The 26,695-nt window shown below is 36.2% G+C and overlaps 1 protein-coding gene across 4 annotated transcripts; it reads left to right on the top strand.

Moving 5' to 3' along the window:
• The first annotated feature begins 262 nt into the window (after window positions 1-262).
• LOC144967399 (growth arrest-specific protein 2-like) lies at window positions 263-21,761 on the top strand. 4 transcript variants are annotated; one of them, XM_078904546.1, is made up of 9 exons: window positions 1,979-2,283; window positions 2,565-2,827; window positions 3,613-3,826; window positions 4,922-5,038; window positions 6,468-6,592; window positions 13,334-13,475; window positions 14,227-14,609; window positions 16,045-16,140; window positions 17,812-21,761. In XM_078904546.1, exons 3-9 carry the CDS (start codon window positions 3,694-3,696, stop codon window positions 18,034-18,036), a joined length of 1,221 nt encoding a protein of 406 aa, XP_078760672.1. In that variant the 5' UTR covers window positions 1,979-2,283; window positions 2,565-2,827; window positions 3,613-3,693; the 3' UTR covers window positions 18,037-21,761. The 4 variants fall into 4 exon arrangements, with proteins under 4 accessions (XP_078760671.1, XP_078760674.1, XP_078760673.1 ...); XM_078904545.1 differs by lacking the exons at window positions 1,979-2,283; window positions 2,565-2,827 and adding an exon at window positions 263-372; XM_078904548.1 differs by lacking the exons at window positions 1,979-2,283; window positions 2,565-2,827 and adding an exon at window positions 1,144-1,166.
• The last annotated feature ends 4,934 nt before the right edge of the window (window positions 21,762-26,695 follow it).

The following is a 26,695-nucleotide window of genomic DNA, read 5'->3' as shown; positions in this document are numbered from 1 at the left end:
TCAATGCATTTTGCCAATTGCTGAATCCATGAAAAAGTCTCTTTACTCACATTGTCTCACCGTATTCGGGTGTAAAATGAGTCCCTGTTTCCTGGGCAAATTTGTAAATATATATTTCCCCCGATACGACGGTTAACTGGTTAATTAAGTGGTTAATGCTTGTAATAGAGACGAAAAACTTGATTGCCACCAAGTCAAAGCGACAGTTCCCAAGATGAGTACTTTTCAATTTGGTTTCCAAGAAAAAGAAACCAAGAACATCCGGAAGTTGAGAGTTGTTGATGACGCACGAAGAAGGCGACAATGACACTGGTGGAGGAAAATGTAAACATTGCACACATTGTCAACTTAGGCCAACAATGAGTCATAAAGGTGAGGCGACTCATTTGGTCTTTTACAATAGCTGTGCTACTTTATGCTAATTGTTATTAGTGCTGACAATGTCCACAAGATCGCATTATATTTTCTCTCTTTACAAAAAATAAACAAATATGTTATGCTTCAACAAATCTACCGCTTGACGTCTAGATCTGACCCTGACCACTGAACTGTGCAATCAACAGTAGGTAACAACAAGATATGAAGTGAGTAGAAAAGTGCCAGAAGACAATAGAGAATAAATTTTTTTTCGCGGCGGTGGTGGGGTTTGAACCTGCGACCTTATTGGTACGACAACTCCGCCTGGCAGGTGAGAGCGTGGCTCTACCGTGTGAGCTATCCACGAACACAAAAATATTCGTTTCAAACCCAAGTCATTTCTAGATCCCTCTCTCACCCACTTCTTGAGATCGCCGATTCGTTCGCACACCACCATCGCGAAGTAATTTTGACCAGCAGTTAAGCTTAATAGCCAATATTCTCAACACAAACATATAACATAGAAACGATTGAGACATTGAGTATGCTCCGGTGTATGGGGTGAATTTTTAATTCAGAAAAGTGAGTGGAGCAGGCACTTATGTTGGTAACAACAAGATATGAAGTGAGTAGAAAAGTGCCAGAAGACAATAGAGAATAAAAATTTTTTCGCGGCGGTGGTGGGGTTTGAACCTGCGACCTTATTGGTACGACAACTCCGCCTGGCAGGTGAGAGCGTGGCTCTACCGTGTGAGCTATCCACGAACAGTAGGCTAGATTGTGATCCATTGTTTTGGCACGGAGTGGAGGTGGAGTTACGGATTATGATTAAGTGTATATTGTTTGTTGACATACGCTCACAGAAAGGAACTGGGTATAGAATATGTAATTTTAACGCGATTAGGAATGAGTGCATTGCTGCTGAAGCGAAGCATGCATGATTTCTTAGTAGGCTTGTGTGTAAGTATAGGTAAGAAGAGAGTGACAATGTGTTCTTGTCAAAAAGCTGTGTCGTAGTCTCTGTACGAAAGTGAAATACCAGATCACCTTGCTGCACCACTCACTAAGATAAGCTAGGTAGCAGTAGACTAACTTCTTGAGCAGGCTTTTCAGACTAGCGACCCTCCCTCCTTGCTTGCTTTATCATTATCAGGAGCTGAACTCAGCACTAGCAACCAGTAGATTTTGAGATAAGCCTGAATGAAATCATGAGTTGATGAATGGAGTCGGATTACACACGCTTCACTCAATTCCTTCACCAATGTATGTTGGTTTTCGGGTATTATTGCACTCTCAGTTTTTTGATTTTATGGATTATATCGTTGTCACTCGCAATGCACAAATATAAATAAATAAATAAAAACACAATCCTTTGCCATGCTTTTAAGAGGTTCCTTACATTTAGACTAACTCAGCACAGTTTTTTTATATTCAGAGAAAGGTTCCCATGAATATAAAATGCAAAATGATGAAGCCTACATTATTCCAATTTTATTTTAATTACTGGTGCTAATTGCTGGGAACAAATTAATTGTAATTTGTAGACCTCTATATACTGTACTATCTATGCGATTCCCAATAAATCCATTCATAGCAATGTAATTGTAACATTTCATTATTACAACAACAATTCGTACTAGAGTCATTTTCACGTCGACTGGTATTCTTTATCTTTCTGGAACTGTAAGGCTGTATGGTCAGCATAGAATTAGGTCATGTGATAAGAGCTCTGGCTGAAACTGATTAAGGATAATAGAATTTTAGACCTGAACCACTTAATCAATCAAGCTGAAACGGTTTGAGTATTTGACCAGACTTCCCAATAATTCCAAGTGCCTGTGATAAGCATTCAGACGGTTCATTGGAAATAAGCACCAAGTGTGATACTGTGATACCAGGCTGCTGGAAAATTATGGACTGTAAAAAGTAATCAACAAAAAGAATATATTATAATAGCTCTAGAAAAGAACAAAATACCAAATACGGAATGTATTCAGCCAATAACAAAAACAATAAAAGCGTTAATATATACTATATATTTCTCTACCGTTTTTCTGGATTTCAAATAATGTATTAATTGTTGTATTAATGTTTTTATTGTTTTTGTTGTTGGCTGAAGAAGAGTTTAGAGCCCATAACATTTCATTTTTGGTAATTAGTTTGTTTTTGAAGCTGTTATATTCATTCTTGTTGATTTACTTTCTAAGTGTTAGATTGCACAATATCATGTGAAAGACTGCAAGTTGAACATCAGACTTTCAGCAATTTATGACTGTAAACTTTGATAAACAGATGGGTTCTTATTTCTATGTTTTGCAATCATAAAGTTGCAGTTTTAGGTCACGGGATTGAATATGATTCAAAGCACGGAGCTCATGACAGTTTTTGTTTTATGCAATCGTGATTAGTGTGAATGGAAGAACTTTTCTTCCAACTCATTGTAAAAAGTCACATTGATGTTTTAGTTGTTGTAAGTAGTTTTATGTGTTTTTAAAGGTATTTTTGAATAGCTGAGTGCAACAACATGCATGTGACTGCTGTACTCTAAAAAAATACATATTTAAAATTTTGGCCAGAAAAGTCGTCCTTCAAATATTGACAGATTAAAATGACCCTCATCTTGACGAAAACCCTTTACCTTTGGAAGTCCCAAGTTTAATCATTTTTGCAAAGATGACGGTCATTTTAATTGATCAATATTTGAAGGATGAATTTTCTGGCCAAAATTTTGATTACTTGCTTTTTTAGAGTATCAAATTACAAGTGACAGGGAAATTGCAGGGATTAAAAAAAAATAATAAATTATTAAAATGAATCATTGAATTCTGTCATCTCTTGTCCACGGAGATTGCACAAAATGTAAAATTATTGAATTCAGTTTTGTTGGGAAGTCAAACACCCTTTCAACATTAAATGTGGATTTTGTCATAGAATTCTTGGATTGGATATTTTCATATTTGCATGGATTACATAAAAATAAATAAGACTCATCTGTTCAAAACATTGTTTTATGTCAGGGTTTAATTAGATGCTGAAATTGGATTTTATTGCCTGAAAATTGGGACGTGTTCATTGTAAAGAAATAAAATAGTTTCGTCTCCTTCTTCCATTTTAGTCTGTATCTTCAATTTTGAAGACTCTACAGACCTACAATATTTTTTTTTCATTGGAGATGTAAGGCCTAATACCAGATATAGACACAATGGGTCACAATTTGTAAAATAACCTAATGTTTGTTTTACTCTCAATTCATAGATGAACCATGATATGATCAATCAACACAAACCTACCCCAGGCTTTATGGAAAACTTTGAAGGGTGAGTATAGGACGAGGTTATGCCTTTACCGTATCAAAACCTGGTGGGTGGGGGTTTGAGTCCTACCCCCAGCCCCAGAGGACAGACTTTATCCAAAGATGTCGCCAATGCTCCCAAGAAAGAACCGTTGGACTTTGAAGCTAGGTCTAAAGGTGAGCTCTACTAAAAAATAAATTCACTTTATTCATCCCCAGGGGGACATTTGTCTTTAGGGTCTATTCCAAGGAAAGACTGGAATAACCCAGGCATCAGCCGCAGTGCAGCGCCACAAAGTGAGCTAGGGGGAAGTGTCTTGTTCAAGGTCAATCAGTGCGACGGAGAGTTGAAATCTGTACATTTTGGGTACAAAGCAAAGAGTATTCCTTAGTGACACACTATCCTCTCATTACAAACGTTTTTTATCATTTCTAAAATGATCTTTTACTTTTATGCTCCAATGGAATTTTTCACATTTGAAGTAAGATATTGAAAAACAGAAGAAAAAAAAAATCCAAAAAACAAACGTGTTTTAAATCAGCTTTATGGATTTTTTTTTCTCTTATATATTACTCTTTAGAATTATAATACACAATGGCTGGGTACACGGAAGACTCTTTCCCTTTCTATTGAAATAGAAAATGTTTTATTTCCTCTAAGAATGGTCTAATGACAACATTGCAGAAAAATATAACACTTGTGCTTCACGACTATTTTTGACAAACTACTAGCTTTTAAAAAAGAGTGTGGTTATTTCATCCAGAGGTATGGACAGCTTTTTGTTCATTATGATAATAGATTAATCCAACTAGGAGATATTCATTGAGTTTCATTTCTTTTTGCATGCAAAGCTGAAGGTCATAAATTCCTCTGTAAGTTGTGGGGCTAAAGTTGTGTCACTGTGATATTCTTTTTTTATAATGGCTGCACTCTTACGTACACGATGTTTTGTTAAATCAAAAGGTAGTGTGTCAATAATATAATGACTTGAATCCATTTAGGCTGTAATCATGACTTGAATTCATTGAGGCTGTAACTCATGACTTGAATTCATTTAGGCTGTAATTCATGACTTGAATCCATCTAGGCTGTAATTCATGACTTGAATTCATTTAGGCTGTAATTCATGATTTGAATCCATTTAAGCTGAACTCATGACTTGAATGCATTTAGGCTGTAACTCATGACTTGAATCAGTTTAGGCTGTATTTGTATTTTTATCCAAAGCATTTGATAATTCCAAAATGTGTTTTATTTATTTCTGTCCCAAGAAAGTGGAGAAGCTTCAAAGGAAGAGGATCGCATTTCAAGAAAGTTGTCGGAACTGCAAGAGGAATTATTTGTATCTCTTAAAGAGGATATATCTGACTGGATAAATAGAACTTTAGGTGGGTGACATCGTTAATTAGAAGAGTTGTTTGATGTGACCCACTGCTTTCAATTGCCCTTAAAAATCAATAAGATTGTAGAAATACCAATGTGGCACACCCCATCTTAATTGTCAATGAGAAAACTGTTGTATGAACATAAAGATTGAAAGAAAATAATTAAAAAGAGTTGATTCCCTAAATTTTGATTTCTTGGAGGGCTCCCACGGTGGGAATGAGGTCACTTGCTGTGTCTTCTATCTCTAATATTTATTTTCTGAGTTGCTTTCTGTTTTTGTCTTGAATTGGGATCACTTAATTTTGTCCTGGCCCTTGCCGGAGTCATTGGCTGAGAGGGCAGCAGTTAAATATAAAGTGGTTTTTTTCCCTTGTAAATTATCTGTCTGTTATGTGCTGATAGTTATAGTTTTTGTTTTGATCTGATTTGTAAACATTTGAGTGTATTCCTATTAATGGGATCCTCTGCTGGTGTTGGAATGAGACTCTAATGTGATTTCAAACTATGTACCCTAAATTGATGGTGTGCTCTTGGAATTCAGATTTGTTTCCTATTTGAACCTTCCCCTTTGTCTTACCTTTTCTTGGGTGTTTTAATTGTAATACTAGTATTTTTTTGTCTATCCCATTTTCTTCCTTTTTATTAGCGCTGAAATGACCTAAATGTGTCGAAAGTGTCGTATAACCCTTAAAAACAAAACAAACATTTCTTAGAGGGAATATTTTCCTCACTTGAAACATTTTGATAGTTAATTTCATCTTAAAAATTCACTCATTTTGCAACAAATGGCCTTTAACCTGTTGACTGCCATATTCTGGAAAGACACGTATTTTAAAATGTGGCCAAAAATTGATTTGAATGATCCTCATCATGTCAAAAACTTGGGATCTCTTAGTCTATACAGACTTATTGGAAATAAAGATTGAGTCATGAAATGATTTAGGTGGTAAATAATTGGAAAGCAAAAATGATAGAGGCAGAGGACGATTTTGCTTGCCTGGCAGTCGAGTTGTTAAAGACTGTCAAGAAAGGATGTGGAAATGCCTCAACAAAAACACTGTCCACGAATATTTATTGAATGTAGACAATTAGAACCTGTGAGGTGGCATTGCTTTGAAAATAAAATAACTAAAAAAAAAGAGAGCATTTATATATCTACCAATTGTGCTCAAAGCACTTTACAGTTGGCTCCAAGTCAATAGCAATAATTAACTTCAAGGTCGAGACATGACACCTAATTTTATACCCGAGTTCAGTGAGAGAATGTAACAAAGAGCCTTTCCCAAGGACTCAACTTTGAACTGCCCCGAGTGGGCCTTGAACTAGAGACTTATCAGTCCGCAGGAAAGTGTCACATCACCGACCACAAACCAGGGACTTGCCAGCAATGTCTGTAATGGAATGTTTTTAATATTTATTTCATGTTTTCAGGAGACGTAGACATGAACGCAGACAATTTTGTAAACGCTCTCGACACTGGAGTAATTCTTTGCCGCCTGAGCAAAGCCATCGACGAAAAGGCAAGGGAAGCCTACAGGGAAGGAAAGATTAAAGAGGTAAAAGTTTTGAGTCCTGATGACGTAGAATTTCTTAGATTTTTGGATATCTATTTGTGCTGCAGTGCTGTGATTTGGTATAATCTTTGGTTTGTACCTAAAGTTAACTGTGTTCGATTCCTTGCCATGATGTGCATCCTTGGGAAGTCAAGTCACCTTAGCTCATCCTTGAGTTATTTTTTTGGAATGAACCTTTTGCAGGAAATAAAGGGAAATTCATTTTAATGAAAAGATTATTATCATTTTTTTTTTTACAAGGTGCGATCCTTGTAATTTTTCACCATTAATTCTATTGTTGTCTCCCCAGGTATTGCTTCATTCCTTTTGATACATCTGGAATCTTTTTTTTTTTTGTCTCTATATCATTCAATCCTTTACAATCATTCAATCCCAGTATAACCATTCAGTCTCTTTAACAATCCTTCAAAATCTTTACAATTATTCCATCTCTTTACAATCATTCAATCATCCAATTGCTTTACAATCATCGAATTGCTTTACAACCATTCATTCCATTTACAATTACCCAACTGCTTTACAATCATTCAATCAATTTATAATCACCAAATCTCATTACAATCATCCAATCGCTTTACAATAATTCAATCCCTTTACACTCTTTCCATCTATTGTGCATCCAGTATGGGTACATAGGTATGTAAACTCTTCAAAATTGTTTTTGCTTTTATGAAGTATATAAATGTGTCTTATGATGTCTCACTTGTTTTTGTTTTGGTCAGTGTTTTACATTGTATTTGATACAGGCCAGAATGTATGTAATTGAGTTTCGGAGTGCATGCATTATGCCATCCACCTTGACATGTTTTGAAACGCACAAGATTATATGTGGCTTTGTGATAAACGCATATTTCTGCATTCTTTGTCTTATACATCTGAATTGTCATTTAATCTGTTGCGTGGATCTCCTGTCTGCTTCTTATGCCATGTTTTTCCTTGGTAAGCACACATTGTTTTACAACCTGTCATATATGTTTTTAAAAAGTGGCAAATGTTGATGCTTTAAGCTCGAAGAAATAAATAACAATAGTCAAATGGAATGGAAGCTTCAATTTATTTGATGAAGGAAAATGATGTGGACATTTCGGGTTTTCCCTTTGTCTAAAATACACAAATGAGAGATTAGAGGATGGTGTCGCTAAGGGTCCAGAGCTCATATTGCTTGAGATGTTGGCGCAATATATACACAATTATATAGATTGCTTTTCTTCTTCTTCTTCTTCTTCTTCTTCTTCTTCTTCTTCTTCTTCTTCTTCTTCTTCTTCTTCTTCTTCTTCTTCTTCTTCTTCTTCTTCTTCTTCTTCTTCTCTTCTTCTTCTTCTTTTCTTCTTCTTCTTCTTCTTCTTCTTCTTCTTCTTCTTCTTCTTCTTCTTCTTCTTCTTCTTCTTCTTCTTCTTCTTCTTCTTCTTCTTCTTCTTCTTCTTTCTTCTTCTTCTTCTACTTCTTCTTCTTCTTCTTCTACTTCTTCTTCTTCTTCTTCTTCTTCTTCTTTCTTCTTCTTCTTCTTCTTCTTCTTCTTCTTCTTCTTCTTCTTCTTCTTCTTCTTCTTCTTCTTTCTTCTTCTTTTCTTCTTCTTCTTCTTCTTCTTCTTCTTCTTCTTCTTTTTCTTCTTTCTTCATCTCATCATCATCATCATCATCATCATCATCATCATCATCATCATCATCATTATTATTATTATTATTATTATTATTATTATTATTATTATTATTATTATTGTTATTGTTATCCAGACACCTGTAGTCACCCACACTGATACAACTTTTCCAATAGAGCTGCAATCCTTCCTATCGTTTTACCTTATTCAGACCTACCCTGTTTGTCACTGTCGTATATTTTTGAAAATGCCTTCCCAGTCAGAGATGTCAACTATTACAAAAATTACTAATTTTTTATGTAAAAATAGTGCGTATATATGAAAAATACAAAAAGCTTTGAAAATTTTACAAATATATGTCAAGCCGCTAATTTCCATGTATTAATTCTGTTGTTCACCTTGATATAGTCTCTGATGCACCATGCTGATGTTAAGTTGTAACATTTCATAATGAATATGGTATATGCAGCTCTTTGCTGATATGTTGTAACATTTCATAATGAATATAGTCGAGACTGCACTATGCTGATGTAATTTTGTTATAGCATTTCATAATATATATATATATATATATATATATATATATATATATATATATATATATATTATATATATATATATATTATATATATATATATATATATTATATATATATATATATATATATATATATATATGTATATATATATATAAAATTATTTTCTGCACTATGCTGATATGCTCACCAACATATTCGACAGATTGAATGTCATTTTAAACATTTTATGATAAAGTTAGTCACTAGTGCACCATGCTCATTTCATATTGATAACATTGCAATTTATTTATATAACGCCTATGCCGCACAATATATCTAAGCACACTATCACTATCATGACAATTGTTACAGTGAATGACATAATCAGTCGGATGGTGAAAAGGTTTGAACCAAGATATTGCAAAGTTTGTTAGAAGGTCAATTTTTGTCAAAAATGTGTTCTTGTCATATTGATTAACTCAACCCTTTTTGTACATCTTCGGGAAATATCAAAGCTTAATTTCACTTCTAAATATTTTTTACAGCTAGTCAAGATGAAAAAGTATGAAATTGAGAAAAGTTGCTGGTTACCTTTCCCATACATCTGACCATAAATTCATGAAAAATCACCCGATTTACGTCAAATAAAGATTAAAATGCTCTGGGGAGCAAATTTTTTCAGAAAATGCAAAACAAATGCAAATCCAAAATTTTCACCTTCCGACTGATTATGTCATGCACTGACACATTTATCAATTCATGCAACTTATGTTGTGTCATGTTGAATATTGATGACCCTCTGTGTCAAAGCTGTATTAAATCTGGGTGGGTTCGGTACTGGAAATTGAACTTGTAACTGACATTATGAAACTCTTGGATAATTTCTACACGTTATGGTGGAGGTTAAAAGGTAATTTCTTACATTGTAAGTAACTCAAAGTTCCCAATTCAAATCCTTGTCACTCCATATTCACTTTCAGAGCGTTGATTCGCCCCTAACATAAAACCATTTTGATACAGATGGTCACACATCACAGACCTGTCAACTATTACAAAAAATTCGTAGAATTATGAAATTTTGTCTCCAATTTCAGAACGTCATGAGCATCTCTAAAGTCATGAATACTTAATTAAAATGGAAGTTGATGCCGGAATACATAATTTTAAAGGATTTTGAAGTGTTATTTAATCCTTGAAAAGTGAGAGGAGCAGGCATTTATGTTGATAACAACAAGAAAAGAAGTGAGTAGAAAAGTACCAGAGGACAATAGAGAATAAAAACTTTGCGACGATGAAGGTGAAGTTTTTAATTCTCTATAGTCTTCTAGCACTTTTCTACTCACTTCTTCTCTTGTTATTTAATTCGCGTGAAGGTAATTTGTTGATTTTGAAAGTTAACTTTTGGGACAACAAGTTTTATCTCCTAGAAATTACAAATTTGAAAATTTTCAAGTAGACAAGTCTGCATTTCGTATCGCTCTTCTGAATTTGTAACCCACTGTCTCCAAACAGTATTATGTCAGGATGACTCTGACCTTGAAAAGTAACTTTAGAATCAAAATGATAAGAGGATCAGACTTATATGGGTTATTTTTGTTTATTTATCTATGTAAGAAATTTTATTTATTCTCCACCATAACGAATAGGAATTAACCCCAATTTTCATTTCTATTCTATGACTTTTAGATTCAATTTCCAATCCTTAGTTAACCCAGACTTGACAATAATACCATTTTGAGACAATGGGTTACATAAATATGAACAGCAATTTACACACTACTGTTGTAATGTCACTTTACACATTCCATACAGCACTTGTCTTTTTCAACCCATCCTCTTGCTTACAATCAGGCAATCCTCTATTTCCTCTTCCTGTTAATTCAGCTCAACGGGCCAATCTCTGTTTGGGTCCCCTTGCCTTTGCTCAGTTGGTAAATTACTCACTTCACACCTAAAGATTGATCCCCTATGACACAAACCTACAGTGATTGGGTAGCTGGGTAGTTTAAGTCTGGTTGAAAGTATTTTGTGATAGATTAGTGTCCTCCCCATATCTCTCTTTTTTTTTTTTTTTACTTAAGAAAAAAAATGAGTGAGATGCTAATCTATCACACAGTACTTTTAACCAATCCTAAATTTCCCAGCTATCCAATATAAGAATGTGAAATGTGAACCAACCCAACAATAAAACCATTATGAGACAGTGGGTTTCCTATGAGTTTTGAGCAATGGTGGGATCACCTGCTTGTCCTCAATACCGTCCAATTATATAAACAGCCTGATCATCATTTTATTGTTGCATTTATTGTTGTACTGCTTCTAGCTTTCATTGTTTTGTCAGCTTATCAAAGCATCTCACACAAGCTTTCTCTTACAACAATTACTTCATGGGATCCTCATATTTTTGACGTAAGGCAGTGCCAAAAGATCGTGTTTCTGACGTTCACCACAAAAATTCTCCAATGCTAAAAGTTATCTGGGAAAAAAACAAAACAAAGTAAAAGTAAGATTTGCTTTCATCAGTTTCTCTGGTTTTAATAATCCCCCCCCCCCCCCCCCCCGAAATTAAAAACAAAAAAACAAAAAAAAAAACCCTGTCAATCCACCATTAAGATTATGGCATGATTTAAAGTTTTTAAAAGTGTCGAAAATTTTGGATAAAATCGATGCTCTGACCACACCTTTGTTTTAACCTTTGAGAAATTATTTCTGATCTTCTATAGAGCTAGTTTGCCAATTTCTGGTTTATTTTACGTTATTCAACAGATTGAAACTGATGAAAATGACTTTTTTTCCCCGTAGTTTACCCAAATTATTCATAGAAACGACCTTTGGCACAGTCATTTATTATATTAATATTTTTCTTTGAATTTTTTTGATTCTTTAAAATAAATTGTACGTTACTTTTAGATAGTAGATTAAAGAAGCTAGCAAAAACCAAAATCAAACTGCAAAAACCTTTAAATGAAACATCGAAATTAATCAAAATGTCTTTAAAGGACAAAGCGTTCAATTTTATTGCCATGCTGTAGATCTTATTCAAATAAAGCGACTGACATGGTCAGACTGAGTATTGTTCTCAAGTTACATATCAAATATAAAATAATGATAGTAAAAATAAAACCCCAAAACACTAGAGCCTTTATACAACGCAATGTCCACTAAGTGTGCTCAAAGCACTTTACAAGAGATCCCTAGCCAACAGCAACACTTACCATGTAGGTCGAGGCAAGACGCCTGTTAGGCGATATATTACAATTTTCTTCGAAAAGAGACAAAACTGTTAATGGCCATGTACTCATTTTACACCTGAGTACAATGAGAAAATGTGAGGAAATAGTCTTTTCCAAGGACTCAACTATGCACCACTTGGTACTCGAACACAGGATCTTACATTCTGAAGGTGAGTGTCATACCACTAGACCACCTATCCGCCCATGGTACGTTCCTGATTGTCTGTATTGCATCTTTGAAGAACGGCTCTTAAAATCCAGGGTGTCTTGATAGCTCAGTTGGTAGACCACTTGCTTCACGCGCAACGGGATGGAGATCTATCCTTGGGTGATGTCGAAATTTTATTTTTGACCCCCAGCAGTAATTTGGTGGCTGAGTCTTTTAGATCTAGTGGAAAGTACTTTGCAATAGACCAGTCCTATCCAAAGGATAGCAAGCAATTGCTATTGTCTATTTCTCACTATAGTAATCGGATAAATTCCTGCTCATGCTCATTTTCATTTCATGGCGTGTGTGGTTGTGTGTGTGTTTTTGTGGTTATGGCAGATAGGTACGAATGGTATGGACCTGGACTGTAGCCTTCGTAAACTCATAGTCTTGACACTTTTGAAAACTACGTCGTATTGGGTGGAGTTCCCGACCTCCCATAGTGGGCAGGGAGGTTCTTGCTGTGTCTTCTATCTCCCTCTATCTGTTTTCCAATTGCTTTCTGTCTTTGTCTTGGAATGAGTTTTGTCTTGACCCTGGCCGAAGTCCTTGGCTGGGAGGGAAACAGTCAAATGTATAATTATAGTTTTGGGAGATGATATTTTTTTTCATTGTAAATCATCTCTCTGTAATGTACTGTTTTTTGTTGTTTTTTTTAAATTTAACATATGCTTTATAAACATTTGAGTGTATTCCTCTTAGTAGGGACCTGTGCTTGTGTCTGGGTGAGACGAGATTTTAAGGTGATCTCAAACTAAGTACACTGATAGTGTGCTCTTGTAATCTACATCTGTTTCCTATTTGAACCATTCCCCCTTTGTCTTATTGTTTTCTCAAGTTCTTTTAATTGTACATCTAGAATGTTTTTACTATGCAATTTTCTTCCGTTTTACCGCCGCTGATGTGACCTAAATGTGTTGCAAGCGCCGTAAAACCCTTAAAAACAAAAACAAACAAAACAAACTACGTTGTAAAGCAAAAAGTAATGACTAAAATGAAAATAACACTCAATAAAAGAACAAAGTGCCAAACACAGAATGTTTTTAGCTTAAAACCCTTCTTCAGTTAATAACAAAAACAATAAAAACATTCATACATCCCTTAGAAAAAAAAAACTTTAAAAAACCCGTAAGTTCATCACATCTCGTTTGACACTGTTTGTCCCCAGCCTATACCAGAGTATCGTCTTCACTGCAACCAAGGGGCCAAGTCAGGGACTTGGTTTGCCAGGGACAACACAGCCAACTTCCTCAAATGGTGTCGAGCTTACGGCATGACGGATGAGACACTGTTTGACTCTGAGGATTTAGGTAAGAAGGCAAGCTAAAGCATCATCTTCACCATCATCATCATCATCATCATCATCATCATCGTCGTCATCATCACCATCATCATCACCATCATCATCATCATCATCATCATCATCACCCTCTTTATCATCATCATCATCACTATTCTCTTCATCATCATCATATTCATCATTGCCATCATCATCATCATCATCATCATCATCATATTTATCATCATCATCATCATCAACTCTAATAATATAGTTTGTTTTGGGAGATGTTTTTTTCTCCTTGTAAGTCCTCCCTGCAATGTTTTGTTAAAGTTTTTTTTGTTTTTGATACACTTTGTTAACATTTGAGTGTATTCCTAAAAGTGGGATCCTGTGCTTTTGTCTGGATGGGACTTTAAGGTGATCTCAAACTGAGCACAGTGATAGATTGTCTTTGGAATCTACTTTAGTTCCCTTTTTAATCCAGTGTCATTTTGTTTTACAATTCTTTAGATGCTTTTAATCATAAATTTAGAACTGTTTGACTATCCCATCTTCTTCCTTGCTACTGGCACTGAAATGACCTAAAAAGTGTTGCAAGTGGAGCAAAACCATTAACCCTCCCCAACAAAAACAAAACAAAAAAAAAAATCACCTCCACCCCATTGCTCCATCCAAAACCCAAACCATCAACCAAATTTTTTATTTCTCTCTTCTTTTTTTTTCATTTCACATCCACCCCAATGTTTTCCCCTGCTCCGACCTGTGTTGACACGGGACAGTGACCCACCATCAAGAGAGACAGGTCATCTATTGCCTGATGGAAATTGCCAGACTGGGATACAAATTTGGACTTGAACCCCCCAGCCTCATCGCCATGGAAAAAGAGATTGACGGACACAACTCTTTATTTTCACCGCCACCTCCACCTCCCCCTCCTCTGAAACCAGTCATTCCACCTCCTCCTCCTCCCCCAGTTCCAAAGGAGGAAAAACCCGCAACGCCTCCTCCTCCTCCATCACCTCCATCTTCTCCCTCTCCACCTCCACCTCCTCCTTCTCCTCCCCCTCAGATTATCTCCCCTCCCCCTCCCCCCACCCCACCTGCCATTCCACCACAACCAAGGTCATCACGGAGTTCAAGCGTGTCGACGTTAGACAGTGAGGTGAGACACGAATGGGACTTTAGCCTGAGCATTAAAAAAAAAAAAGTTGAGCTTTTATATAGTGAAATATCCACTAAACGTGCTCAAAGCGCTTTACAAAGGGTCTCTGACCAACAGTAACACATAACATAAAGAACGAGACATGACGCCTGTGAGGCGATAATACCTTTTTTTTCTGACAGAGACAATGCTGTTAAGGACTAGGTACTCATTTTACACCTGAGTACAGTGAGAGAATGTGAGTAAAGAGTCTTTTCCAAGGACTCAACTATGTGCCGAGCGAGGCTCGAACCCACGACCTTCCGATCAGAAAGCGAGTGTCATACCACAAGACCACATTTATATATAGCTCTCTTAGTGTGGCCCCAGTCACTCAGCGGTCAAGCACAGTTTTGCGTGTTCGGTGGCTGGATGGGTGACAGTGACTATGGAAAATTTTGGTTTTAATGTTGTGTCATTGGGGAAAGGCACTACCCCACTCGGCTAAGGTGTGAATAAGTACCTGACCATAGGCTGTGATGAATATTGTAAGAGTGTTAGTACAAAAGGTTGCCTAACAGGTACTGTTACGAAGTGGAAATATGGTTCCACATGGCCTGTAGGTGAATAAATGAAACATTGTGGGTGATCATGGGAAGTCCTGAGAAATGTACGATAGAAATGCTCATATTTATTTTATACATTTTTTGTAGCCTCTTGGCTACCTGCACCAAAATCAAATACAAAACGTGGTGAGAGATCGTTCTCTTGTTTTGGTCCATGAACTTGGAAGGCTGTATGTACCATGTTATTTTTAGTGGGTAATTTCTACATCTTAAAATGTTTTTACTGTAAATGGAACATTTTATGTGTGTTTGTGTATATGTGTGTGCTTTTGTACTGAGTTTAGAACCTCTGTTTGAATTATGCACAAGAAAAGTGCTTGTTTTATTGTTATTATTATTATTATTATTATTATTATTATTATATTATTATTATTATTGTTATTATTTTTATTATTATATATTATTATTATTATTATTATATATTATTATTATTATTATTATTATTATTATTGGGGTTATTATTGTTATTATTGCCATTATTATTATTATTATTATTATTATTATTATTGTTATTATTATCAACAATCATATTATTATATGTGTTTGAGTCATAGAACCTGAAGTATTCCGGATGGTATCCTTCCTATTATTATTAACTCTTCTGTTGGCCAGAATTAATGTTTCAACACACAAAACCATGTGTAGTTTTAAACGTTTTTAGTCTGATTGAGAGAATTCACTGAGAGCTAATCACCCAACTGGAAATCTAAAAAACAGTTTAGTGACGTCATTTTCATTCATTCTACAACAGTTTCGTATTCACATCAAAATGCATTCCTTGATTTGTTGATTGTTTTTATCACCCCTCCCCCCCCCCCCTCCCCCATCAGGTAACCAGAGTGACACAGAAATGCAAGTGCCAGGAATATGTCAACCGTCTGAGTGAAGGCGTCTATGATGTCTTTGGCAAAAGGGTTTACATTAGGGTGAGTATATACTTTTTCTATTTGAGATTGCATCCTTCAGAGTCATTAGGCACTTGGAGGCGGAGTACCCAGGTTTCTATAAAGTGAAACAGACAGTCGCAATTATTTGCTACCACTTGGATATGACGCTGGTTTATTGCAAAGTACCATCAATTGGGGTAACTAAAACAAAGCTGAGATCACTCAAAATGGTCCAAAATCATAGGGGCAAAGTTTCTACTTGAGGCAAAGAAGTTGCCCCAGTTGATGGTACTTTCCACCAAATTTGACAGACTCAGTTACGCAATCACTGCTGGGTGGACAAGGCGTGGTCAGAGTCTGATGATAATCTCGACTTCACTTGGGATCAATCTCGGTCGTTTTGCTTGTTCTCTACCAGCTGATCTCTCAGGACCCCCATGAAAATTGCATAGATGGACAAAAACACAAACACGAGACTGTACTGAGGACAATGCCAGGGGTGTGTGTATGTGTGTAGTTTGGTCCTTGTGACCCAATGAAAATTGCATAGATGGACAAAAACAGGAGTCTGTACTGAGGACAATGCCAGGGGTGTGTGTATGTGTGTAGTTTGATCCTTGTGACCCAATGAAAATTGCATAGATGGACAAAAACAGGAGTCTGTACTGAGGACAATGCCAGGGGTGTGTGTATGTGTGTAGTTTGGTCCTTGTGACCCAATGAAAATTGCATAGATGGACAAAAACAGGAGTCTGTACTGAGGACAAGGCCAGGGGTGTGTGTATGTGTGTAGTTTGGTCCTCGTCCAGTGTCATAATTAATAGGGCTGTGTTTAGTTTTGTCCTCGTCCACGAACTAAAAATTTTATGTCTTGGTAATTTGACGTTAGTCTCAGTTTTGGAGATCATTTCCACCTCAGCACAACACCAGATAGAGACAGACTGTCATATATAACCAATTTGACTTGTTGTCTTTCACCATCAAGGTCGTCTGACTTTGTAGCTTCAGCTGTTTTGTAGATGAATGTTGTGAAAACAAATCCACTCGTCTCTAGTTTGTGCTGTAATTTTCAATGATTCCCTCGTATGTAGACAATAATTATTGACTCTAGGGGAGACAATCCAGTTTTTGTTGATGTTAATGTTTTTATTGTTGTTGTGTTATTCTCCTTTTTATACCATGTTGAGAAGTTTGTTGTTGTGTGTGATGGCAGTTTCAGGATGAATGGGAAACAAAACGATGGCCAAGGATGGACCAGACGTGTTTTGATTGTGATTGATTGAAATAACCTTGTTTGAATTGGAAGTACACGGCTTGGACCACATTTATTATAATCATTGATACACACAACACACATACAGACATACGTACACAAACACACACACACACACACACACATACATGTGTCATGTAAAGAGAATATTTCTAGATTAGTTCTTGGATTTGCACATGCTACTGTTACCGGCTTTGAATTGAATTCCTCTGTCCCACTATTTTCTAGGCAGAGCCCTGTATGTGTAGATTATTATTATTATTATTATTATTATTATTATTATTATTATTATTATTATTATTATTATTATTATTATCATTATCATTATTATTATTATTATTATTATTAGTATTATTATTATTGCCATCATCATCATTATCATCATCATCATCATCGTCATCATCATATGATTATTATTCTTTCCTTTCCCTCCACAGCTTTTGAAAGGCAAACATTTGATGGTGAGAGTGGGTGGAGGATGGGATACTTTCGAGAACTACCTACTACACCACGATCCAGTCCAAGTGTTTGAGTTCCATGCCACCAGCTCCAATCACGGGGCCACTCACAGTTACGCAGTAGCTAAAAACAATTTCAAACCCGGGGCGTTTGACGGCTATTTGGTCATACGGTCAAAGTACAAATCCAGCAATTTCTCATGATGTCATTTGCCAGCAGTGATGGTGTTGTCCTTGTTGTTATTGTTGTTGTCCTGGTTATTGTCGTTGTGGTTGGTGTAGTTGTTTTTATTTGTAGTTATTTTTTCTTTGCTGTTGTCGTTTGTTGTTCTTGTTTTTATTGTTGTCATTTTTGTTGTTGATGTTGCCGCTTTAGTTATTGTAGTTGTTGTTGCTGTTATATGTCGTTATTGTTTTTGTTCTGATTTTTGTTGTTGCTGTTCTGTTAATTATAGTTATTGTTGTTGTTGTTGTTGTTGTGGTTGTTGATATTTGACAGTTGATATTACTTCTGTAACACAGTAAGAGATACAGAAAATATAATTTCCGAGCTACAGGAAAAAAACAAAAAAATTTTTTTAGCATTTCGAAGCTGTCTCTATTCGGGATCAGATGGGACTTGGCTACCATATAGAAGGATTGAAATAGACGTCACTCAGCTCTTTGCTATTGCATTTAGACAGCCATTTTTGTGACTCTTTATCACTAAATTATACCAGACTATAAACATTCAAGGCTACACACAATTTTGTGTGCTGGTATGTTGTATCTGGCTGATGAATGTTGTGAGTATTTTACCTAAATACACAGCATCAATAGAACTAACCCCTTCTATTGTGATTTAATCTAGATTTTTATGATTTCACTACAAAGGGTTAGGCAAAGTATCTTCATGCAAATGGCTTAGCTTTGGATTGATTTTGTTTTATTTAGGCCATTGAAAGGTGCTCAGCACGCATGTTGCTTGCCAGTCAGTCTCTCTCTCTCTCTCTCTCTCTCTCTCTCTCTCTCTCTCTCTCTCTCTCTCCTCTCTCTCTCTCTCTCTCTCTCTCCCTCTCTCTCTCTCTCTCTCTCTCTCTCTCTCTCTCTCTCTCTCTCTCTCTCTCACTCCCTCTCTCTCTGTGTCTTATGGGAGGGAGGGAGGTCAAATACTGTGCCATCTATACCCCTATATCTGCCTTCCAACTTGCTCTCTTGTCTTTGTTTTGGAATGAGATTACTTGGTTTTGTCCTTTCACTTGTTGGAGTCCTTGGCTGAGAGGGAAAGAGCCAAATGTATAGTTACAGTTTTGGGAGATGATATTTTTTTTCTCTTGTAAATCATCGCTCTGTTGGGTATTGTTATATTTGTTGTTTTGAATGTATAATGTAAACATTTGAATGTGTTCCTTTTCGTGGGATCTTGTGCTTGTGTCTGGATGAGACTTATAGGTGATCTCAAACTAAGTACAATGATAGTATGCTCTTGTAATCTAAATCTGTTCCCTATTTGTACCAGTACCATTCCCCATTGTCCTCATTTTTTGCCTTGTGTGCCTTTAATTGTAAATCTAGAATTTTTTGACGATCCCTTTTTCTTCCTTTTCACTTGCGCTGAAATGACCTAAATTTGTCGCAAGTGCCCTAAAACCCCTTAAAAACAAAACAAAGGGTTAAGACATTCCAGAGTGTCATTGATTTTTCACATTTTAAAAATAGTTTTTAAAAAAATCAAAACTTACCCAATTTTTAAAAATAAAAATCTTTTTTTTTTTCTTTTCATTATGCATGGTTTTTTTTTAATATATATATATATATATTGTTGTTATTATTTCGACATCATTCCTGTTTCAGCATTATTCCAAAATCTTAGAAATTCTTCCCCAAGACATTTAACCCTCTCCATACCACCTGCATCAAAATCGTCACATTTTATACGACACAATATACATTTTTCGTATTCAGATTTATTTTGTACATCACAAACTTTGAAGAATGATCTTTGTTTAATCAATAAGAACATAAAGTTGTTTTGTAGAGAGATTGCTTGAGTTTTAAAAATCTATTTTTCTGCGGGGTAAGCCTGCCATTTTGGGAAAATACTGAAAAAGATTGGTAAGGAAGGAGTTAAAAAGAATTGGGAAAGTTTCATGTCTGGAGGTAAAAAATTACATCTCTGATATTGGCAGGTTAACCAGACTTGATTGCACTCCATGTGTTGCCATTTTACAGGTCTGTTTACTTATACAAATAATTTCATACAACTTTGAATATTGGGCTTTTTATACAAAACTACATAATGATGATAAATTAAGCATTTATATAGAGCAATATCCACGAACGGTGCTCAAATCGTTTTACAAGGTGTCCCAAGCCAACAGCAATATTTAACACGCAGAACGAGACACAATTCTTTTCTTTTCTGACACAGACAGAGCTATTAACGTCCAGGTATTCATTTTACACCTGAGTGCGGTGAGGAATGCGAGGGATGAGCCTTTTTTTCAAGGACTCAACTATGCCCCGAGCGAGGCTCAAACCTAGGATCTTCCAATCCGCAAGTGACTGTCATACCATAAGACCACATAGCCGCACAGACTTTAAAATTATATTAAGCGGTAAACAAGAATGAAGGTAAGGAGATACTTTATAGTGTCACTAAATTCTCTACCCTATAACGAGTGTTGTTTACCTTACCGGAGTTCCGTCTCCCTAGAGACGTTGAATAATATTATGGAATGCTGTGCTTCACGTTCAAGGCCCTTTAACGAGCATTCATTTGTCTCTGTCGGATGTTGAAGGGATCCCTTTTTTCGAAGATCATTACACATGATTGATGACTCATGCTTACGTCACAGGGGAAGTGGTTCACACATTAAAGAAATGGATGTGTTAATTGCGTCTCAATAAACCATGAAAAACTGAAATTTCCTCATTTTTATCAATCTCTGTTTAACTCTTGTCTCTTTCGTCTCGTTCATTAATTCCGTCCTTGTGCGGCTATATGGTCTTTTGGTATGACACTCGCTTTCGGATCGGAAGGTCCTGGGTTCGAGTCTCGCTCGGCGCATAATTGAGTCCTTGGAAAAAGGCGCTTTACTCACATTTTCTCACCTTACACAGGTGCAAAATGAGTACCTGGCCGTTAACAGCATTGTCGCTGTCGGAAAAAAATTTGTGATATCGCCTAACAGGGATCATGTCCCTTCTTACATGTTACGAGTTGCTGTTGGCCATGGACCCTTTGTAACGCGCGTTGCATTAAGCACGTTTCGTGGATATTGGGCTATATTAAAGCTCAAGTTTTTTAATTTTCTGTCTTGTTACCAGATTGAATCAGTGAGTCACAGTGCTATTTTTAAACATTGAATGATCCATGACAGTTGTTTTCCTTGTTATGTTATTTGTACATAGGAATTTACACACAATGCATTTATTTACATTTTTTGTTCCTCTACCATGACATCATCTTTTACATTGACATTATTATATTATTATATATACATTATGTAAACCATTGATTATACATATAACTATATACATATTATACAAATGATATACGTGATGTAATTAAAGTAATTTATAGATCTGTGCCGGTTGGGAACAATTTATACAACGAAATAGAGTTGTTTTTTTGTTGAATATGTGGCCAGTCGTCTACAAACGGTATTATGTCGGATGACAAAGGTGATTGATGATAATGATGATGATGATGACGATATTAAAAAAAAAAAACCTAAATTTTCTAATTCTCATCATGTTAACTTTCAACTAAATTGTCATCACATTGGTCATGCCGACATCACACCAGAAAGACCCCTGGGTCACATAGATATTATGTTTTATCCATGTGTAGATTTGTTGTGTCTGCGGGTTTGTTTTTCTTTTTCTTTTTTTTTTTTTGATTTTTTAAACTCCCAAGTCAAATAAATGTAGGTGAATAAATTCAATTCACGTTTTCTTTCATATTTTAAAAAAAATGTTTTTTTGTTTAAATTTTGGAGGGTGGGATCTTTTTAAAAAATTGAGCTTTTATATAGCGCAATATCCACTAAACGTACTCAGAGCGCTTGGCGAAGGGTCCCTGACCAACAGCAACACGTAGAATGAGACATGACGCCTGTTGTAACGCGATATTACAATTCTTTTCCGACACAGAAAATGCTGTTAACGCCCATGTCTTAATTTTTACACTTGAGTACGGTGAGAAAATGTGAATAAAGAGCCTTTTCCAAGGACTCAAATTATATGCGCCGAGTATACGGTTGATCGGTAGGTCACTCTGGCTGTGTCTCCCTCTGTTTTAACGTTCATGTGTTGCTCTTTGTATTTGTTCTGGATTAACATTGCTCGGTTTTCTCGATGTTCTGGCAGAGATCCTTAGCTGAGAAGGAAACAGTCAAATGTATAATTCTTTTTTTTATTTTTTATTTTCTAAATGAGAGATTCCCCTCTCCCCTACACACCTTGTAAATCATCTCTCTGTTATGCAATAATGTAGTTTTTAGTTTTGAATGCTTACTGTATAATGTAATTTGTAAACATTTGAGTGCATTTTTCATAGCGGGATCAGTTGTGTAGATTGGACTTTTAGTTCATGTTAGGTGATCTTAAACTAAGTACACCGATATTGTGCTCTTGGAATCTACATCTGTTCCTAATTCAACAATTTCCCCTATGTCTTACTTTTTCCTCAAGTCCTTTTAATTGTATATCTAGAATGTTTTTACTATCCAAATTTTCTTCCTTTTTACTGGCGCTGATATGACCTAAATGTGTTGCAAGGCTGTAAAACCCTTAAAAAACAAAACTAAAAGTCCCCTTTGCCTTGCTTTTCCTTTGGTGCTTTTAACTTCAGATCTACAAGTTTTCCTTTATCTTCTTCCTTTTTACGGGCGCTAAAATGACTTTGGAGTGTTGCAAGCCCCTTAAAACTTTTAAAAAACTAAACAAAAACATAATTTTTGGAGGGAGGGAGGTTGAATGATGGGGGATAAGAACAAGAGTCACACAGACATATACGCACACACACGCACACACACACACACGCACTAACATACAGAGAGAGAGGGGGGGGGGAGAGGGACAACGCGAGACAGTGAGGGAGAGACAATGAGAGAGAAGAGACAAACAGTGAGGGGAGGGGGAGAGACATTGAGACAACGAGAGAGAAGAGGCAAGCATTGAGTGAGAGAGAGGAGGGAGGAGAGACATAGAGACGACAAGAAGAAGAGGCAAACAGTGAGGGGGGGAGTTATCTCCCGTCCTGCATACTCTAGTCTCAATCTTTAGTCCATTCAGATCGCCCGACTTTGCAGCGTCGGCTGTCTTGCACATCTCTCCCCACACGTTATTGAATTCAAATCCACCTCTTCGTTGTCAGCAATACCGGAACGGACAGTTTATCAAACACGTCGATGCAATCGAATTTACACTGGAATTGGACCGACGTCTAGGTACTTATTTACAGGTCTGATAACCCACATTGTTTTGGGCTCATTGTAATTGAAATATATTATATTTTTTTAAATGGGAAAAAAAAGGGAAAAAAAAACAAAACAAACCCAACAATAACAAAGCCCCCCCCCCCCCCCCCCCCGGAAAAACATCACACATAAAATACAATACAAAACACCCCCCCCCCCCCCCCCCAGACAAAAAAACAAAACCAACCCAACCCAACGTGTACTTATTTACAGGTCTGATAACCCAAATTGTTGTGGTCTCGTTGTAACGGAAATACTCTTTAAAAAAAAAACAATTTAACGTATTGTCCATTACAACAATGTTAAAACGAGCCCATAGTTCGTTATCAATCCTGCTAATATAATTGGCCCTTAGCCTTCGTAAACCCACCGCTTGACATTTCCCTGAAAATGACGTCACGATTCAAGGCGACGATCACCAAAAGAAAGTGAACAGCGAGTTGTCGTTTGCTGTGCTCATGAAACAAAAGACTTCATTGGTTGAACTATAGAATACAATTCACTATGCTAAATTAATACACTTTCTTTCGGTGGTCGTCGCCTTTTATGTGACGTAATCCTTCAGCCATTGTCAGGCTACGAGGTAACCAAGGCTAGGATTGGATCCCCCCCCCCTCTCTCTCTCTCTCTCTCTCTCTCTCTCTCTCTCTCTCTCTCTCTCTCTCTCTCTCCCGTTTCCCTCCCCGGGGCGCGAGTTTTTTTTTTTTTTTTGCACCAGGTTGGGAACAGGCAGGTTTAAAAATGGGTCAGGGAGGTTCCTCCATGTCTACCGTCTCACGCTGATTCGTGGAGAAAAATAATCACGTGACAGTACTATTTTTACGTGTCGTTTTGACACGCAAGCGGTTTATATGAACCGTAGGGAAACTCACCTGATCAAGTTGTTGGGAACGCTGACTCCACGCGGACTCAACACTAGGATTGACCACCACTAACCTTCACTTGCAACAACTGCCACTACAGCTACTGCTGCTGCTGCTACTACTACTACTACTACTACTACTACTACTACTACTACTACTACTACTACACTACTACTACTACTACTACTACCACCACCACTACTACTACTACTACCACCACCACTACTACTACTATCACTACTATCATTACTACTACTAATACTACTACTGCTACGACTACTACTACTACTACTACTACTACTACTACTACTACTACTACTACTACTTATACTGCTACTACTACTACTACTACTACTACTACTACTACTACTACTACTACTACTACTAATACTACTACTACTGATGCTGCTGCTAACTACTACTACTACTACTACTACTACTACTACTACTACTACTACTACTACTACTGTTCATACTACTACAACTACAACGCACCGTTTTTATGCACCTCCGTTGGCGGTGATGGTTAATTAATGAAAATGTTACTGCATACGACCATGAGGTTTAAATAATTTTAGATTGTAGTTTAGCACGCTGCTTACCGGTGTACGTTTATACAATGATGATAAATTAAAGAATATTCACAATAATTTAAAAAATCAAAGATAAAAAGAGACATGGCACACAAATACTACTCTTAAATAAATAAAGAATTTTAGAAAATTATTTTTTTTAAACACGATAAAAAGTTTTTGAAAAAAAAATAAAGAAAAAAGTTATCTTTCTCAATAAAGTAAACTTTTTAAAAAAATATGTTTACAATGGGAATCGAACCCAGTACTTTCAAGATTAAAAAGTCTGACAGCTTGTCCACTGCGCTACGGAGCCACCTGACTGTCCATCACATTTAATAAGGTCTTTCTAAGACATTATTTTACCTTCAATGCAACTTCAATTTTCTGGTTCTATATTTCGATTTTTTAGTTTATTGTTATTTTTGTATAAATTTATTAACAAAAACATCCTACATATGTCACAATATAACTTCTGCCATGTCCGAATACAATATCGCTGATGAAATTGGGTGGAATGCGCATCGTGACGGAGGTGCATAGAAGATATACCGTCAACGGAGGTGCATAAAAACACTACGTTTAAAAAAAAATTGTTGTTTTATTTTTGCAGCAGTTATAAATTTACCAATCACAGTTGTGCAATAATTTATCACCTAAATATAGTAATAGACCTACAGAGATGGGCCCTACAATGCACTTGATTTGTGTAACGTACCTTTTCTGCATCTATCCACACTGGCTACCACTGTAGACACAACTCAAGACAACAATAGTGTGGTCTTATTTCTATTGCTAACTTATATTTCAAACTTCAACTACAGTATTATAGTATTATATCAAACTTTTAAAAAGTATGTTATCTTCTTCTCATTCTTCTTCTTCTTAACAATAAAAAATACGGTAGGCATAGCCTACATTGTGTAGTGTGTAGTGTAGGCTAGCCAACTGCACACCCCTTTGAACCTTGAACAACCAGGGTTGCCAGATTATTTTTCAACAAAATGCCAGGGGAATACTCAAAAAATGCCAAAACACTCAAAAAAATGCCAAAGTCTGTTGACTCCCACCCTCACTAAGAAAACTATTCACTTTTGATAGACAATTTACTATCATATCCTGGTGGCTTGCGTGTTTTCTTTTCTTTTTCTTTTTTTTTTTTGAGTTATACTAAATTTCCTGCTGGGGTAATTTTTTACCTACTGACTACTAAGTGAAGTGCTAAACCACTACACCACGGTTGGATTTTAAGAATGAAAAAGAAATACATTAACATGAAAGGTAAATACGTAAACAGTTAAATAATTATTGACAATTAAGAAAACTTACTGTTTCGTGTTTCTTATGATGTTTTTTGTTGAATCTGGTTCAAGTGCAGAGTCCAAAGAAGTTATAGAGAAAATTCCAAAAAAAAAATTAGAAACAATATCCATCACAGTTTTAATAGCAAAGTTTTCCGATGTGAAGAGATTTGTTTTTACGCGTTTAGAAATAATTAAGAAAAGGTGTCATTTGAAGTATACTATACAAGAAAAGAAAATGCCAAATGAAAATGCCAAATGCCAAATGATTTTTCTAATGCCAAACGGTTTTCAAAAATGCCAGATTTTTGGAATCTGGCATTTAAAATGCCAAACTGGCAACCCTGTGAACAACCCGCGCGCTGACCTATGGCCTTGTCCGACCTCTGTCACGGCGATGCTAAAAATAGTGCAGGCTGGTTGGCGAAGAGGGTTATTCTCAGATGACGTCACAAAATGGCCCAACCTGGTGCAAAAAAAAAACTCACCCCCGGGGCTAAGTGAGCTTTCATTTGTCCACAGCCTTGGTATCCCATTTATCCCACTGGGTGGGGTTTTTTGACCTCCCATGGTGGGCAGAGGGTCACTTCCTGTGTCTTCTATCCCCTTGTATCTGTTTTACAAGTTGTTTTCTGTCTTTGTCTTGGATTGCGATTACTACT

This window comes from Berghia stephanieae, chromosome 3, assembly GCF_034508935.2.
Source record: "Berghia stephanieae isolate SIO BIC M18660-M18661 chromosome 3, UCSD_Bste_1.3, whole genome shotgun sequence".
In the NCBI taxonomy this organism is placed as follows: Eukaryota; Metazoa; Mollusca; class Gastropoda; order Nudibranchia; family Aeolidiidae; genus Berghia; species Berghia stephanieae.
The sequence above is the reverse complement of the archived record's forward strand: the minus strand, read 5'-3'. Positions and strand labels throughout refer to the sequence as shown.

Bases quoted from the DNA above. Each gene is read 5' to 3' on its own strand.
- LOC144967399 (XM_078904545.1), top strand. From the start codon at position 3,694: ATGCCTTTACCGTATCAAAACCTGGTGGGTGGGGGTTTGAGTCCTACC. The intron at 3,827-4,921 runs GTGAGCTCTACT...TTCTGTCCCAAG, and splicing joins CTTTGAAGCTAGGTCTAAAG to AAAGTGGAGAAGCTTCAAAG. The intron at 16,141-17,811 runs GTGAGTATATAC...TTCCCTCCACAG, and splicing joins GCAAAAGGGTTTACATTAGG to CTTTTGAAAGGCAAACATTT.